This window comes from Leptonychotes weddellii, chromosome 16, assembly GCF_054177405.1.
Source record: "Leptonychotes weddellii isolate Sample4059 chromosome 16, ASM5417740v2, whole genome shotgun sequence".
NCBI lineage: Eukaryota > Metazoa > Chordata > Mammalia > Carnivora > Phocidae > Leptonychotes > Leptonychotes weddellii.
The window spans coordinates 46,013,886-46,027,989 of record NC_138384.1 but is presented as its reverse complement, the minus strand read 5'-3'; the positions used below and the strand labels follow the sequence as shown (position 1 = coordinate 46,027,989).

Genomic DNA, 14,104 nt, shown 5'->3' with positions numbered 1-14,104 from the left:
ATGATCCCGGGGTCCCGGGATCGAGTCCCACATCGGGCTCCTTGCTCGGCGGGAGGCCTGCTTCTCCCTCTCCCACTCCCCCTGCTTGTGTTCCTGCTCTCGCTATCTCTCTCTGTCAAATAAATAAAATCTTTAAAAAAAAAAAAAAAGAACCATTTATTAGGCACGTCCTGTATGGCTTGCACTATTTTTTGTTTTGTTTTGTTTTTTAGATTTTATTTATTTGACAGAGCAAGAGAGCACAAGCAGGGGGAACAGTAGAGGGAGAGGGAGAAGCAGGCCCCCCACGTGGGGCTCGATCCCAGGACCCTGGGATCATGACCAGAGCCGAAGGCAGACACTTAACCATCTGAGCCACCCAGGCGCCCCGGCTTGCACTGTTCTAAACACTCATTTAATCCTCCCCACCCTATGTACCACTATTATCCCGTTTCAGAGATGAGAAAACTAAGGCTCAGAGAGGGTAGTAACCGACCCAAGGTCACACAGCTAGGGAGCGATGCGATGGCGCTGGGATTCGAGCCCAGGAGAACATGCTCTCAACCACTACACTGTGACGCCTCTGTCAGTGAGGATGCAAGAGGAATCTCACCTTTTGGGATGCCGGGAATGCGCGTGGTATTGAATATCTTCTCATACTGGGCAGAGCACAAGGGCCGCATTCCCATCAGCAGAGTCTGCAAGAGACCACGGGCTCCAGAGGACGCTGCCTCCCAGGACCCACTTGGCCACACGGCCACAGGACCACAGTCTCCGTCCCCAGCCCATGGGTGGGGGGTGGGGGAGAGGGGCTCTGCCCCCAGCCCATGGGTTGGGGTGGGGGGGCTCTTACAGGCAGGATCTCCTGGCGGTTCAGACGGTGGCGGTACAGGAGGAGGGCATGGACTGCGTTCCCAGCACGAGCTGCCTGCACTGGTGTGGGAGTGACGTACAGGAAATCCTGGGGGCCAGCCGAGGGGACGGCAAAACGCCTGGGGTCAGGTTTGGCCCCCTGATCGGGGGCCCGGATCCCAAACCCAGATCCTGACCCCAACAGGCAGTGAGATGGTGAATTAGACTCTGATTGTGGTCACTGACCCTAAACCCCACTTTCTACAGAGACATCCCAACCCTAGCCCTGGGGAGCTATGAACACAGCCCCTCCCCAGCTCTCCCCCCTCACCATCATGTAATAGTTGCTGTTCACCATCAGCGAGTGCCGGGAGCGCAGGTACACAAATTCTTCCCACCAGTCACTGACCTAGGAGTGGGGCAGAGAGATGTGAGGCTGGGGCAGCTGCTGCCAAGGTGGCGGGGGGGGGGGGCAATGGGAGTGGCAAGACCCCCAAGACTTTGCTGTGTCAAACGGGGAGGGTGGAGCTCAGTGAAGGAGGCCATCGTGATCAGTAACTAGCAGTAACCTAGAAGTCCGTCAGGTGGGGATCAGTTAGCTAAACCGTGCTACACTCATGTTCTGGAATACTACCAAGCTCTTAAAAAAGAATAAGGGGGCGCCTGGGTGGCTCAGTTGGTTAAGCGACTGCCTTCGGCTCAGGTCATGATCCCAGAGTCCTGGGATCGAGCCCCGCATCGGGCTCCCTGCTCCGCGGGAAGCCTGCTTCTCCCTCTCCCACTCCCCCTGCTTGTGTTCCTGCTCTCGCTCTCTGTCAAATAAATAAATAAAATCTTAAAAAAAAGAAATGTTCCTAGAGGGATGAAGAAACTGAATTTAAAAAAAAAAAAGAATAAGGCGCAGGGGTGCCTTGGTGGCTCAGTCCTTAAGTGTCTGCCTTCGGCTCAGGTCATGATCCCAGGGTCCTGGGATTGAGTCCCGCATCGGGCTCTCTGCTCAGCAGGGAGCCTGCTTCTCCCTCTCCCACTCCCCCTGCTTATGTTCCCTCTCTCGCTGAGTCTCTCTCTGTCAAATAAATTAAAAAAAAGAAAAAGAAAAAAAGAATAAGGCGCATCTATATTATTGCCCCAGAATGAGCAAGGACCGAGACACACTGCCAACTGAAAAAAGCTAGGCACACAACAATATATGTGAAATGATCTCATATGAGATTTAAAAAAATACCACAGAGACCCAAGTGTCCATCAACAGATGAATGGACAACCAAAGTGTGGTCTATCCATACAATAGAATTTTTTTTTTTAAAGATTTTATTTATTCATTTGACAGAGATAGACACAGCGAGAGAGGGAACACAAGCAGGGGGAGTGGGAGAGGGAGAAGCAAGCTTCCCACAGAGCGAGGAGCCCGACGTGGGGCTCGATCCTAGGACCCTGGGATCATGAGCTGAGCCGAAGGCAGACGCTTAACGACTGAGCCACCCAGGTGCCCGTTTTTTTTTTTTAAGATTTTATTTGTTTTTTTTTTTAAGATTTTATTTATTTGAGAGAGAGTGAGTGAGAGAGAGCACAGGCAGAGGTAGAAGCGGACTCTCTGCTGAGCAGGGAGCCTGATGTGGGGATCGATCCCAGGACCCCGGGATCATGACCTAAGCCGAAGGCACACGCTTAACTGACTGAGCCACCCAGGTGTCCCAAGATTTTATTTTTATTTATTTATTTATTTATTATTATTATTATTTTAAAGATTTTATTTATTTATTTGACAGAGAGATGCAGCAAGAGAGGGAACACAAGCGGGGGAGTGGGAGAGGGAGAAGCAGGCTTCCCGCCGAGCAGGGAGCCCAATGTGGGGCTCGATCCTAGGACCCCAGGATCATGACCTGAGCCGAAGGCAGATGCTTAACGACTGAGCCACCCAGGCATCCCCCCAAGATTTTATTTTTAAGTCATCTCTACACCCAACAGGGGGCCTGAACTCACAACCCTGAGATCAAGAGTCATATGCTCCACTGACTGAGCCAGCTGGGAGCCCCTGCAATGGAATGTTAACATAAAAAGGAATGAAAATGGGGCGCCTGGGTGGCTCAGTCGGTTAAGCGTCTGCCTTCGGCTCAGGTCATGATCCCGGGGTCCCGGGATCAAGCCCCGCATCGGGTTCCCTGCTCAGCGGGAAGCCTGCTTCTCCCTCTCCCACTCCCCCCGCTTGTGTTCCCTCTCTCGCTCTGTCTCTCTCTGTCAAATAAATAAATAAATAAAATCTTTAAAAAAAAAATAGTGAGTCTGCTTCTCCCTCTCCCTCTGACCCTCCCACCCACTTGTACTCTATCTCTCAAATAAATAAAAATCTTAAATGAAAATAAATAAAAGGAATGAAAATCTGATGTGCACTATAACATGGCTGCACCCTGAAAGCATCATACCTGGTGAAATGAATCCGGCACAAAAGGACAAATCGTGCATGATTCTACTTATACGAAAAATCTAAAATTGGTCAATTGCTAGAGGTAGTAAGTAGACTAGAGGTTACCTGGTACTTTGGGGAAGCGGGAATGGGGATGTGTTCCCTCATTGGTACAGAGTTTCTGTTTGGGATGAAAAGTTCTAGAAACAGATTGTCGTGACGGTTCCACGACATTGCGGATGTACTTAATACCACCGAATTGCATACTTAAAAATGGTTAAAATGGTAAATTTTATATTATGTCCATTTTGCCACAATAAAAATTATGTGTATCTATATGTTACATATATTTTACATGGTATATTAAATATATTTCTAGGGGCGCCTGGGTGGCTCAGTTGGTTAAGCGACTGCCTTCGGCTCAGGTCATGATCCTGGAGTCCCGGGATCGAGTCCCGCATCGGGCTCCCTGCTCAGCGGGGAGTCTGCTTCTCTCTCTGACCCTCCTCCCTCTCCTGCTCTCTGTCTCTCATTCTCTCTCTCTCAAATAAATAAATAAAATCTTAAAAATAAATAAATAAATAAATAAATAAATATATTTCTATAAGTTATAAAATATCCAATCATACTATATATTATACAATTTAAAATTACATATAATATATAAAGTTTATATAACAAATTAAAAATATAGATTAAAAAGTCTGTGATAAGACAGCAGTGTCAGACTTTAGTTGGCCTTCGTTTTTGTTTTTTTTTCTTTGTTGTACTTAAGATAATGGGGTACAGCCTTACAGGTACAATGAAATAAATACATTGTGTGTGTGTGTGTGTGTGTGTGTGTGTGTGTGTCCCCGAGCATGCATGAGCATATGTTTTGGCACAGAATCTGGCCCAACAGCTTGAAGGAAAAAAAAATGTAAAAATTAAGGCCTGGCTTCCCTCCTACCCCTCCAAACACGACTCAGTCCCCTCCACGGAGCTTGTCTGACTGACCTTTCCATGTTGCTGCCCCTTGGGGCTCTCTGTCCCAGATCCTCTTCCCTTCCAAGTCCAATGTTTCAATTTCCTTCTGCAGCTGAAGGTCCCGTTTGCTGTCACCCAGGCCTCTTTCCTGAGCCCTCACTCAGGGATCCGGCTGCCCCAGGGCATCTCCTCTGCACCCCCCCAGGAACCCCCATGGAGCTCAGTGCCTTCACCCCAAAGCTGCTCCCCTTCTCCCCATCTCAGAGAGAGCCCTGCAGTCCCTCCCACACCAGGTGAGGCCCGTGGGGGCCATCCTCACCATCTCCCCACCCCCAGCTTGGCAGTCCCAGCCCCACCCTCCTGCCTTGACCCTGCCTCATCCCCCTGTCAGGCCTCCTCCTCTCCCCCACGTCCTCACCCTAATATCCTCTCCAGCCTCCCAGCCTCCGGTGTCTCCCCTCCAGTCTTTCCCCGACGGCAGAGCTGATCCTGACCCTCCCCTGTTCAGAATCCTCCCGTGGCTCCTTGGCACCCCCTAGAAAAAGTCCAAGGTCCTCAGCTGGAGTTCAGGCCTCTCCCCACCACTCCACCATCACCTCCCATGAGGATCACCCTTCAATCCTTTGTTCCAGCCAGAGGAAAGCCCTCCTTGTTCCCAAAACATGCCCTATAACCTCCTTATTTCCTCACCTCTGCTCAGCCCTCTCCCTCCTACCAACCTGACAGGTTCAAGTTCTGTCCAACCCTCAGGGTTCAGCCCTAAGAAATTCTCCTCCTGGAAACCTAATCCTCTCATCCAGTCAGACCGTCCCACCCCCCCAGACACTCACACCACCCTATGTGTCTTTATTGCTACCTGCACCTCATCTCATCCCACGCTGCCCGCCAGCTATTTATAACTTCCTACATAATAAAAGGCCTGTAAGCCCTGATTTGGGTGAACTGCCGTCTTGTTCTGTGCCTCAGTTTCCCAAGAAACTCAAGTCAGAGTACTACCAAAGGCCTAGCTCCTCACCTCAGAAGCCCATTTGGGGGGAGGTGCCCTCGCGCAGAAGGAGGGGGTAAAACAAGAACAACTCTGGGGGCGGAGGCTCAAAATGTTTTTTGCCTCCTGCCAGGGGAGGGCTGAAATGTTGGATAAGTCCTAGAATTGCGGTTGCAATCCCGGCGGGCTGGGGGCGGGGCTGTGGATGTGGGCAGGCCCTGGAGGCGGGGCTTAGAGTATTGAAGTCAGGCTCAGAATGTCGGAGCATGGGGTGGGGAGGCTCAATATGTAGGCACATGACGGGGGCGCCTGGGTGGCTCAGTCGGTTGAGCGGCTGCCTTCAGCTCGGGTCGTGATCCCAGAGTCCTGGGATCGAGCCCCACATCGGGCTCCCTGCTCAGTGGAGAGCCTGCTTCTCCCTCTCCCTCTGCCTGCCTCTCTGCCTACTTGTGCTTTCTCTCTCTCTCTGTCAAATAAATAAATAAAATCTTAAAAAAAAAAAAAAAAAAAACCAAATATGTAGGCACATGACGATGGGGTTCAGAATATTGGAGAGTAGGAGCCGCAAGTCGGAGCATCTGGGGCTGGGTTTAAACTATGGGAGCGCGGGGGCGGGGCTCAGAATATAGAGCATGGGGCGGGGCTCAAAAATATTCGCGCGCCGCAGGGCCTGGGGGCGTGGGGCGGGGCGGGGCGGGGGCGGGGGCGGGGCGGGGGCGGGGCCTAGACCTACAGGTTAGGAAGGAGCCTCAGAACCTTGCGGATCCGGGTGTGGGACTCACGTAATTGGACGCCCACCAGGACTTGAGCTGCAGGTACCACTGCAGCAGCGACGCCTGCAGCCTCAGGAATTCCTGCGCGAGGACTGACGTCCAGTCGAAGTCCTCGTCGGAGAGGATGGGCCGGACAGATTCCAGGTACTGAGGGGCAAGGAGAAGAGGGTAGGTCACGCCCCCGGCCGCCCCCGGCCGCCGCACCCCGCCCCCGGTGGAGGTCCCAGGCAGGCCCACCTTGCGCACGGTGTCCTGCACCGAGGGCACGGGCTGGCGTGGCAGGGAGCGCTGGTAACTGAAGAGCATCGTTTTGCGGCCGGAGAAGATGCGGACCAGGGCCTGGAGGGAAGCGGGAATTAGTGGGTCGTTACACCCCTCCCTGGGGTCGCGGACCAGGGTCGGGGGTGATGTGGCAACCTACAGAGAGAATGGGGTAGAGACCCAGAGGAAGTGGGGACAGAACCCCAGGAGGAGGAATAGAGACCAGAGAGAGGTGGACAGGGTCCCAGAAAGGTGGAGGCAGAGACCAGAGACAAGGAGACAGAGAAGTGGGTCCCCGGAGGGCCTGAGCGGGGAGGGCTCTGCCCCTCACATACCAGCCAGGTCTTGGTGGGGGAGGACATGGCTCCGTGGGGTTCAAGGAGCCAGCCATGGTAGGACAGAAGCAGCCTCAGGGCCACGTGAAGCGTGAAGATCAGGGCCCCCCACAGACACGACGCAAACAGCGCTGCCGCCAGGACTCCCCGAAGCCTGTGGTGCTGTCCACCCCTGGGAGTGAACGAGAAAACGGGCCTGGGTCTCCCGGCCGCAGAACGCCCCTCCCCTCCGGCCCCACCCAGCCCCTGCTCTTCCGATCGTTCTCTGACCCTGGTCTTTTGATTGGGGGCATATCTTCTAGAATGGGAGTCAGTCATGGAAATCCCATTTCCTCGTTTGTAAAGTAGGCATGGATCCTCTCTCTATGCCACCCCTCCTCCCCCGGGTTCGTGAGGACACCAAAGCTCCTAAAATCACTTCCCATGGAAATTGATAGGTACTTAATAAGTGGGAGCTGGGTTTTTTGGTTTTGTTTTTTTAAGGGACACACACTTGGGGCACCTGGGTGGTTCAGTTGGTTAAGCGTCTGCCTTCAGTTCAGGTCATGATCCCAGGGTCCTGGGATCAAGTCCCATGTCGGGCTCCCTGCTCAGTGGGGAGTCTGCTTCTCCCTCTCCCTCTGCTCCTTCTCCCCTCACATGCTCTCTCTCTCTCTCTCAAATAAATAGATAAAATCTTTTTAAAAAAAAAAAGAAGAAGAAGAAGGGACACACTTCTCTCTCCCAGCAATCAAATTATACTCTAAAGCAGTGGTTCTCAAAGTGTGGCCCTTGGCCCAGCAGCATCCGAAGGGCCTGGAAGCTGGTTGGAAATGCAAATTCCCAGGCCCCACCCAGAGCTACTAAAACAGAATCTCTTGGGGTGGGGCCCCGCCATCAGTGTTTTAACAAGCCTCCCAGGTGGTTCCAATACACACTCAGGTTTAAGAAAACGTTGATCCGCTGATCGAAAACTACCGTAGATCAACATGTTTGCAAAGTGGCAATCAGGTGTGCGAGCAAGGCCCACCTGGAGGACTTGGGGGGAGTTACTTCCCCTCGCTACACTGGATAAATCTAGCCTTCCTGGAAATTCCTACCTCTGATTCTGGGTCTGTCCTTTGGGACTATCTGTACAAAACCTGAACCTTCTTCCCCAGGAGGACTAAGCCGAGAATTAGAACCATTAGAACCTGTCACTTCACCAGCACCTGGCTTCCAAAACTTTCTCCAAAATGACAATTATAATAATACAACCACTCTCATTTAGTAACCTCCTGGCCCTGTACTGAATGGATCACATGCATGCTTTTTTAAAAAGGATTTTATTTATTTATTTATTTACTTAAGTAGGCTCCATGCTCAACGTGGGGCTCGCACTCATGACCCTGAGATCAAGCGTCGCATGCTCCACCTACTGAGCCAGCTGGGTGCCCTTCCATGTGCATGCTTTTGTTTCATTCTCCCAACCACCCTGGGAAGCAATTATTATTATCCACATTTTATAAATGAAGACTGACAAGAGAATGGTGAAGTCTCTTGCCTAAGACTACACAACTGGGGCCCAGCAGAGCTCCTACTTTTGTCAGTGCATATGTAACCATATCTGGACATTTTCTAGCTTGTCAGTGTCCCTCTTAGCAAGAAAGGGAGGAAATCACCTCCATTTTACTCGTGCTGTACCTTTATTAATCTGACCCAAAGTGAATCCCAGAGGTTACTTTTCTTTTTTATTTATTTGTTTATTTATTTTGAGGTTACTTTTCTTTAGCAGGCATGCCACACTGATAGAGAAACTCACTGGGTGGAGGAAGAGGCATTAGGGAGGTTACTCAGCTCAGGTGGGGGAGCTCACCAGTCCGGCAGCAACTCTTTGATCTTTTCCATCAGTCCTAGAGAAGGATCCAGCTGGAGGAACCAGGCGAGCTGGATTGCACTGAAGAGGAAGAGCCAGCTGAGGGGACTGGCGGGGAACACACCAGTGAGAAAGTCATTCTGTGGGGAGGAAAGGGCACCCATTCAATCAATTATCCCTCCTCTGAGCACAACTCTTAGATATTGACAGAGTACCCAGTGTGTGCTGAACCCCAAGCTGGGTGTTCAAGACCCAGTGGGGACCAGACAGGTCTGGGTCCTGCCCTCAGGGAGGTGAGTCAGAAATGAAGCGAGTGCTAATGGACATAAAGCAAGGCACAGGAGCCCTGCAGAGGCGGGTTGCTCAAATTGAAGGAGTCAGGGAGGGTTCTCTGGAGGAGCTTACTCTCAGGCAAAATGATCCCCCATATACATCAGGGTCTGGAGCTCGGGAGGCCTTCTAGAACTACATGGCCATGGAATGAATGAAAGTCCTGGGCTACTAACCACACTCCCAGGGAAGTGCCATGGAGATAACTAACACTTAACCAAGTCTCACAACCAAGCACCTTCTACAAGGATGAGCTCTTAAAATCCCCCCAACAGCCCTGTGAGGTGGGTACTTAGGTGATCTCATTTAACAAAAGAACACTTAGGTTCAAGGTCACACAGCACGATAAGAGCTACTGTTAGTGGGGGTCGGCAGCAGGGCTCAAGAAACCACGTTCTCTCTTTTTCCCCACATTTAACCAACAGGAAAGCCTCAGAGATCATGGTTTAGAACTTGGGCTCTGGAGCCCTGGGCTTAAAATCCCTGCTTTGTCACTAACAAGCTAAGTGACCGCAAACAAGTGGCTTCCCCTCTCTGTCTCAGTTTCCTCATCTGTAGAATGGGAACAATCCCAGTACAGGGCTCATAGGGCTGTCACGAGGGTGGGATGAGAAAATGTCCTTCCACAAATGCTGATTGCAGTCCTACAGCAGTGACAAGAGGACAGCAAGAGTCCTGCTCTCCTGGGGGACAGAGACAATAGCTACCCAAAAGGATTTAGGGTAGTGTGACAGTTGGCAATAGGGACTATAGAGAAAAATAAAGCCAAGGGGGCTGGGAAGAGGGCGAATTGCATAGCTCAGAGCCAGGCACACAGTAGGCACTCAATAAACATGATTACAATGACCCTTTCTATTGCTACTCTGCTTCTTGTTGGGGATTTATTCACTTCACGATCTTTGGTTTGGCCAGAAAAGCTTACAGGCAAACGTGGTGCTTTCATTGTTTATGATTTCTTTTTAAGAGAAGCTGTTGGCTCCTTTATCTGGTGCTCTGGATTGTCGTAGAACAGGGGCTTTGTAATAACAGGAAACTCTCCAGAGCACTTCCCAAGGACCAGGTGCATCAATAAATCATCTCATTGCCCTGCTGCTCAGTAAGGTAGCAGTAAATACCATTATGCCCATCGCACGGGTGAAGAAAACCGAGAAGAGAAGAGGTTGGAAGAACTTGTCCAAAGCCACAGAGGGTCCAATGTCAACGCCTCAAATCATCCAGATGCCTCAGGACCCTAATGCAACAGGATGCACTGCAAGGTGCCACATCTTGTATGCATTTGGAGACCAACTCAGGAATCCCTCTGACCTGCTGATGAATGACCCCCATGGATGCCGGGCCACTTGCTTGGCCCAGATGACCCACTGCACGTAACCCACGACAGCCCCATGGCATAAGTCCCGCCCGGGAGGGCAGGCATGAGCGTGGGCTCCACAGCCAGACTAATTCTAACTCTGCCTCTTAGCAGCTACGTGACCTTGGGAAAGTGAAAAAGCCCTTCTCTGGGCCTCTGTTCCTTCATCTGTAAAGTGGGACTAATAATAGGTCTACCTTAGAAGGCTATAAGGAGGATCAGGTGAGCAATAGGTTTATTTTTATTTTTAAAAGATTTTAGTTTTGCATAATCTCTACACCCAACGTGGGGCTCCGACTCAGGACCCCGAGATCAAGAGTCGTTCACACGCAATACATTTAAAGAGCTTGGTGAGTGTAGAGCCCAGGATACACTAAATATTACCTAACGCGATTTTAGAAATGAGGGAGCAAAAGCCCAGAGAAGTTAAGAACATGCCGGAGGGCACACAGCACCTGTGGAACCACCAGGATCATAAAACAGCGATGTTGGACGGGTCCCTTCTGTGAGTCAGGCCCTCTGCTAAAACCACTAATGGTTGCAACAATCTCTTGAGGGAGGGACTGTCAGGGATACCGTTTTATAAATGAAGAAATTATGGAATTTCAGCCCTGTGGTTGCTGAGGGCACAGCCCTCACCCTGGGACCATGTTCCAGGAGCTACGAGACTTCGCGGTGGCCCGTGGGGTCCACAACGGAAGAGGAAGACATAAGAGCATCAGGTGTCCAACAGGGAGAGAGGTGGCTATGTGATAGAAAGGCAAGAATGATCATTATTACAATTACCAATTTACACTAATGAGAGGGTCTGGAGGGGGGGACTCAAAACTAGGGGTCAAAATAGTCAACAATGCAGCACTAGTCAAAATCCACCTACAAGCATAGAAATCAGAACAGTGGCTGCCTTGAGTGGGGGGGGCGTGCGCCGGAAAAGGGCTCAAAGGAACATTCTAGAATGGTCCAGGCCAGGCTGTCTTGATAGGAAGCTGGTTACACGGGCATTGTCAAAATTCAAGGACGGTATATTTTAAAACTCTGTGCATTTTTTCTGAAACTATATCTTAATTTTTAATACACACACTTACGTGTGTGTATGTATATGTGTATTTATGTATTTAACCACAGGCTAATGGCCACATGGTAATGTTTTAATTGATGGATTAGCCTGAGGCCCAGGGGGTTCCCCTGCTCTTTGGAGGCGGGGGGCACCTGGCTGGCTCAGTCAGTAGAGTGTGTGACTCTTGATCTCAGAGTTGTGGGTTCGAGTCCCATGTCCAGTGTAGAGATTACTTGAAAATAAAATCTTAAAAAAAAAGAAACCAGACAAACTCTTTGGGGGTCTGGGGTAGTGGCTATTTATCCACGGGAACAGATATCTCTCTATTTTAATAACTCATAAGGCTATAGAGGTCCAATCAAGCCTGTTCAAACGTCTCAGCTTCAGGAGATCCTCCGGGGCCCGGGCCACCCCCTTATTTAGTGACAACACCCCCAGCCTCCCTCTTTCCACCCGGCGGGCCTTACTGTTCGCCCATAGCACATGTCACGTGATCTGACATACTCCACATCTGCTTATGTGTCCCCTTATTGCCTTCTCCTCCTACTGAATCAAGAGTTCCACAAGGGCAGGATTCTCTCTTGCTCCCTGCCATGTCCCCAGTGTCCCAAACAGTGGCAGGCCCTTAATAAATGCTCCATAGATATCTGGTTAATGAATCAAGAACAATATTATCAGGGCGCCTGGGTGGCTCAGTTGGTTTGGCGACTGCCTTCGGCTCAGGTCATGATCCTGGAGTCCCGGGATCGAGTCCCGCATCGGGCTCCCTGCTCGGCAGGGAGTCTGCTTCTCCCTCTGACCCTCCCCCCTCTCATGTACTCGCTCTCTCTCATTCTCTCTCTCTCAAATAAATAAATAAAATCTTTAAAAAAAAAAAAAACAATATTATCAAAAGCTAACACTCTGCACTTGACATGGGCCAGGCAGTTCGCTCAGTGCTTACATGTAAGAAGAATTCACTTAATCCTCGCGACTGTCCTGTGAGGGAGGTGTTATCATCACCCCCGTTTGACATGTGGGGAAACTGAGGCTCAGAGAGGCGCACTTGCCCAAGGCCATGCAGCTGGTAAGTGGCAGAGCCAGGATTCAAAGTCAGGCTTGGCCAACCCCACAAGTGTTCCAGATTTGTGCTCACAGACAGGGAGACTCTGGATGTACGCAGGGCCATAGTTCTAGAACTGGTGACCCTGGGGGCAGGCGTGGGCTCTGGTTAGATGTTGGGCCTGGGCATTCTAGAGCAAGGGCAACGAGCCCAGACTGGGACAGCAGGGTCTATAGTGATGGAGAAGTGTGGATATAGACATTTGGAGGTTCACATCTCGGAACCACAGGGAAGGTGCACTGCATACCGGAGAGGGGGATTGGGGATTCAGAAGTGAGGGCAAGGAGGCGGCCCCCAGACCCAGGGGCATGGGCTGGGGGAAGAAGGGCCCTTCAGGATTGGGGTGCGGGCTGACCAAGATCTTGATCGGGTCACAGTGTTCTGAAATGAGCACCCAGTTTAGAACCTAGAGACGAAAGGGGGAGGGGAGCACCATGGGGTATGGGGTCTGAATTCTAGAAACTGGGTGGAAGTTGGGTTTGGGGAGTGTGAGGAAAAAGGGAAGTGGTCCAGGAAGTGGTGTTAAGAGGTGAATAGAGGTTCCCAGTAGGTGAGGTTGAGGGTTCCCAAGTGAGCCTCCGAGAACCCAGAAATGGCCATTTAAGGGGTTCTGAAAGTCGACAGCAAAATTCCCAGGAGGGGGTGATAGGATCCCATGAAGGAATCACCCACACGCTGGAGTGGGCCTCGGGCACCCCTGAAGCACCTAACTGGATTCCTGGAAGGAAACCAAGTCGTGGCTCTCCTCACCCAGAAACGGGAGAGGTGCCTTTTCCAGGAGCGCAGTCCGGAGAGGTAGATCTCCTGCAACACGGGGGCACTGAGCTCCACTTCGGCCCCGTCCGAGGTCATCGAGGGTCGGAAGCCCACGGCCTGGTGCGCTTCAGCCATGTCACCCTAGAGCCCTGGGAGGTGGACAGAGGGTCATTCTCCAGGTCCCCAGCCTCAGACCCGGGAGTCCGGGCCCCCAACCCCCTCCTCCTACAGACCCAGGAATATAGGACGGCAGCTCACCCTTCCCTAATCACCTGAGGGGTCTTGAAGGACTTGGCCAGACACCTCCGGTGCTGGAGGGACGTCAGTTGGGGACCTCTGTGAATGCATAGAGAGGCAGGAGGGACAACTCGCGTTAATTCCTTTTGCGGTTCTGCTGAGAACGAGGTGCAAGGCAGTGCGCCCCTCCCCATGAAGGACTTTCAACATTCAGGGTTGGGGGCGGGAAACAGGTCCAGGGTTGAGTTGCGGGGTCTAGGGAAAAACATTAGTCCGAGACCCATTTGAAATGAACACCTGCCGGACGTTGGCACCGTCCGCCCCATTTCCAGGGCGACAGGGGGATGGGGTGGGGGGATGGGGTGGGTGAGGAGTGGCGGGGGAGGAGCAGGGGGGTAACGTCTATAAATTCGTCCGCTCTAGGGTGGCCCAGCGTCCCCTCCCCCGCACCGGGGGCTGGAGGGGATGGGGGAGGGAGCACCCTACTGCGCATGCCTCACAGCCAGGGATGCTTAGGCTGTGAGCCGATGCGAGCTTCGAGGACAAGTGATGGAGAGACCCGCACGCCCAACCCAAGACACAGGCCTCCAGGCCCCGCGGGAGCTCGAGCCCCTCCAATACTTACCACGCTGAGTCAGAGGTCCGCCGATCCAATCCTGGAGACCAAGCCCGAGCACACCCCCCACCCTCGATTTAGAGCGCCAGACCCAAGGCTCCCACTTGCATATGTCCAATCCCAGGGCGACGAGTCCGCGACTTGGTCGTCGGGCCTCCGGAGCTCCTGGTCGCCCCCGATTATCCAACATCCAGGCACCCGGATTTCTGCCTCGCGCGTGCCTTGCCGGGTATTCGAGTCTCTGGTTTTATCCCCGCCCCCTTCCA

At 52.0% G+C, this 14,104-nt stretch overlaps 1 protein-coding gene across 3 annotated transcripts in view; it reads right to left on the bottom strand.

The window, feature by feature from the left end:
* The window catches only part of CPT1C (carnitine palmitoyltransferase 1C), a 21,078-nt gene extending 7,003 nt beyond the window's left edge, over nt 1-14,075 (bottom strand). The window contains exons 1-11 of one of the 3 annotated variants that reach the window (XM_081807265.1): nt 13,848-14,075; nt 13,244-13,321; nt 12,980-13,134; nt 8,390-8,529; nt 6,556-6,727; nt 6,197-6,298; nt 5,969-6,106; nt 4,620-4,736; nt 1,163-1,240; nt 833-940; nt 593-677 (exon numbers count right to left, since the gene is read on the bottom strand). In XM_081807265.1, the coding sequence (XP_081663391.1) occupies nt 593-677; nt 833-940; nt 1,163-1,240; nt 4,620-4,736; nt 5,969-6,106; nt 6,197-6,298; nt 6,556-6,727; nt 8,390-8,529; nt 12,980-13,120 (1,081 nt within the window). In that variant the 5' untranslated portion in view covers nt 13,121-13,134; nt 13,244-13,321; nt 13,848-14,075. The remainder of the gene's footprint in view (nt 1-592; nt 678-832; nt 941-1,162; nt 1,241-4,619; nt 4,737-5,968; nt 6,107-6,196; nt 6,299-6,555; nt 6,728-8,389; nt 8,530-12,979; nt 13,135-13,243; nt 13,322-13,847) is intronic. The other 2 variants (XM_081807264.1, XM_081807266.1) reach the window with 2 other exon arrangements.
* Between the last annotated feature and the right edge of the window lie 29 nt (nt 14,076-14,104).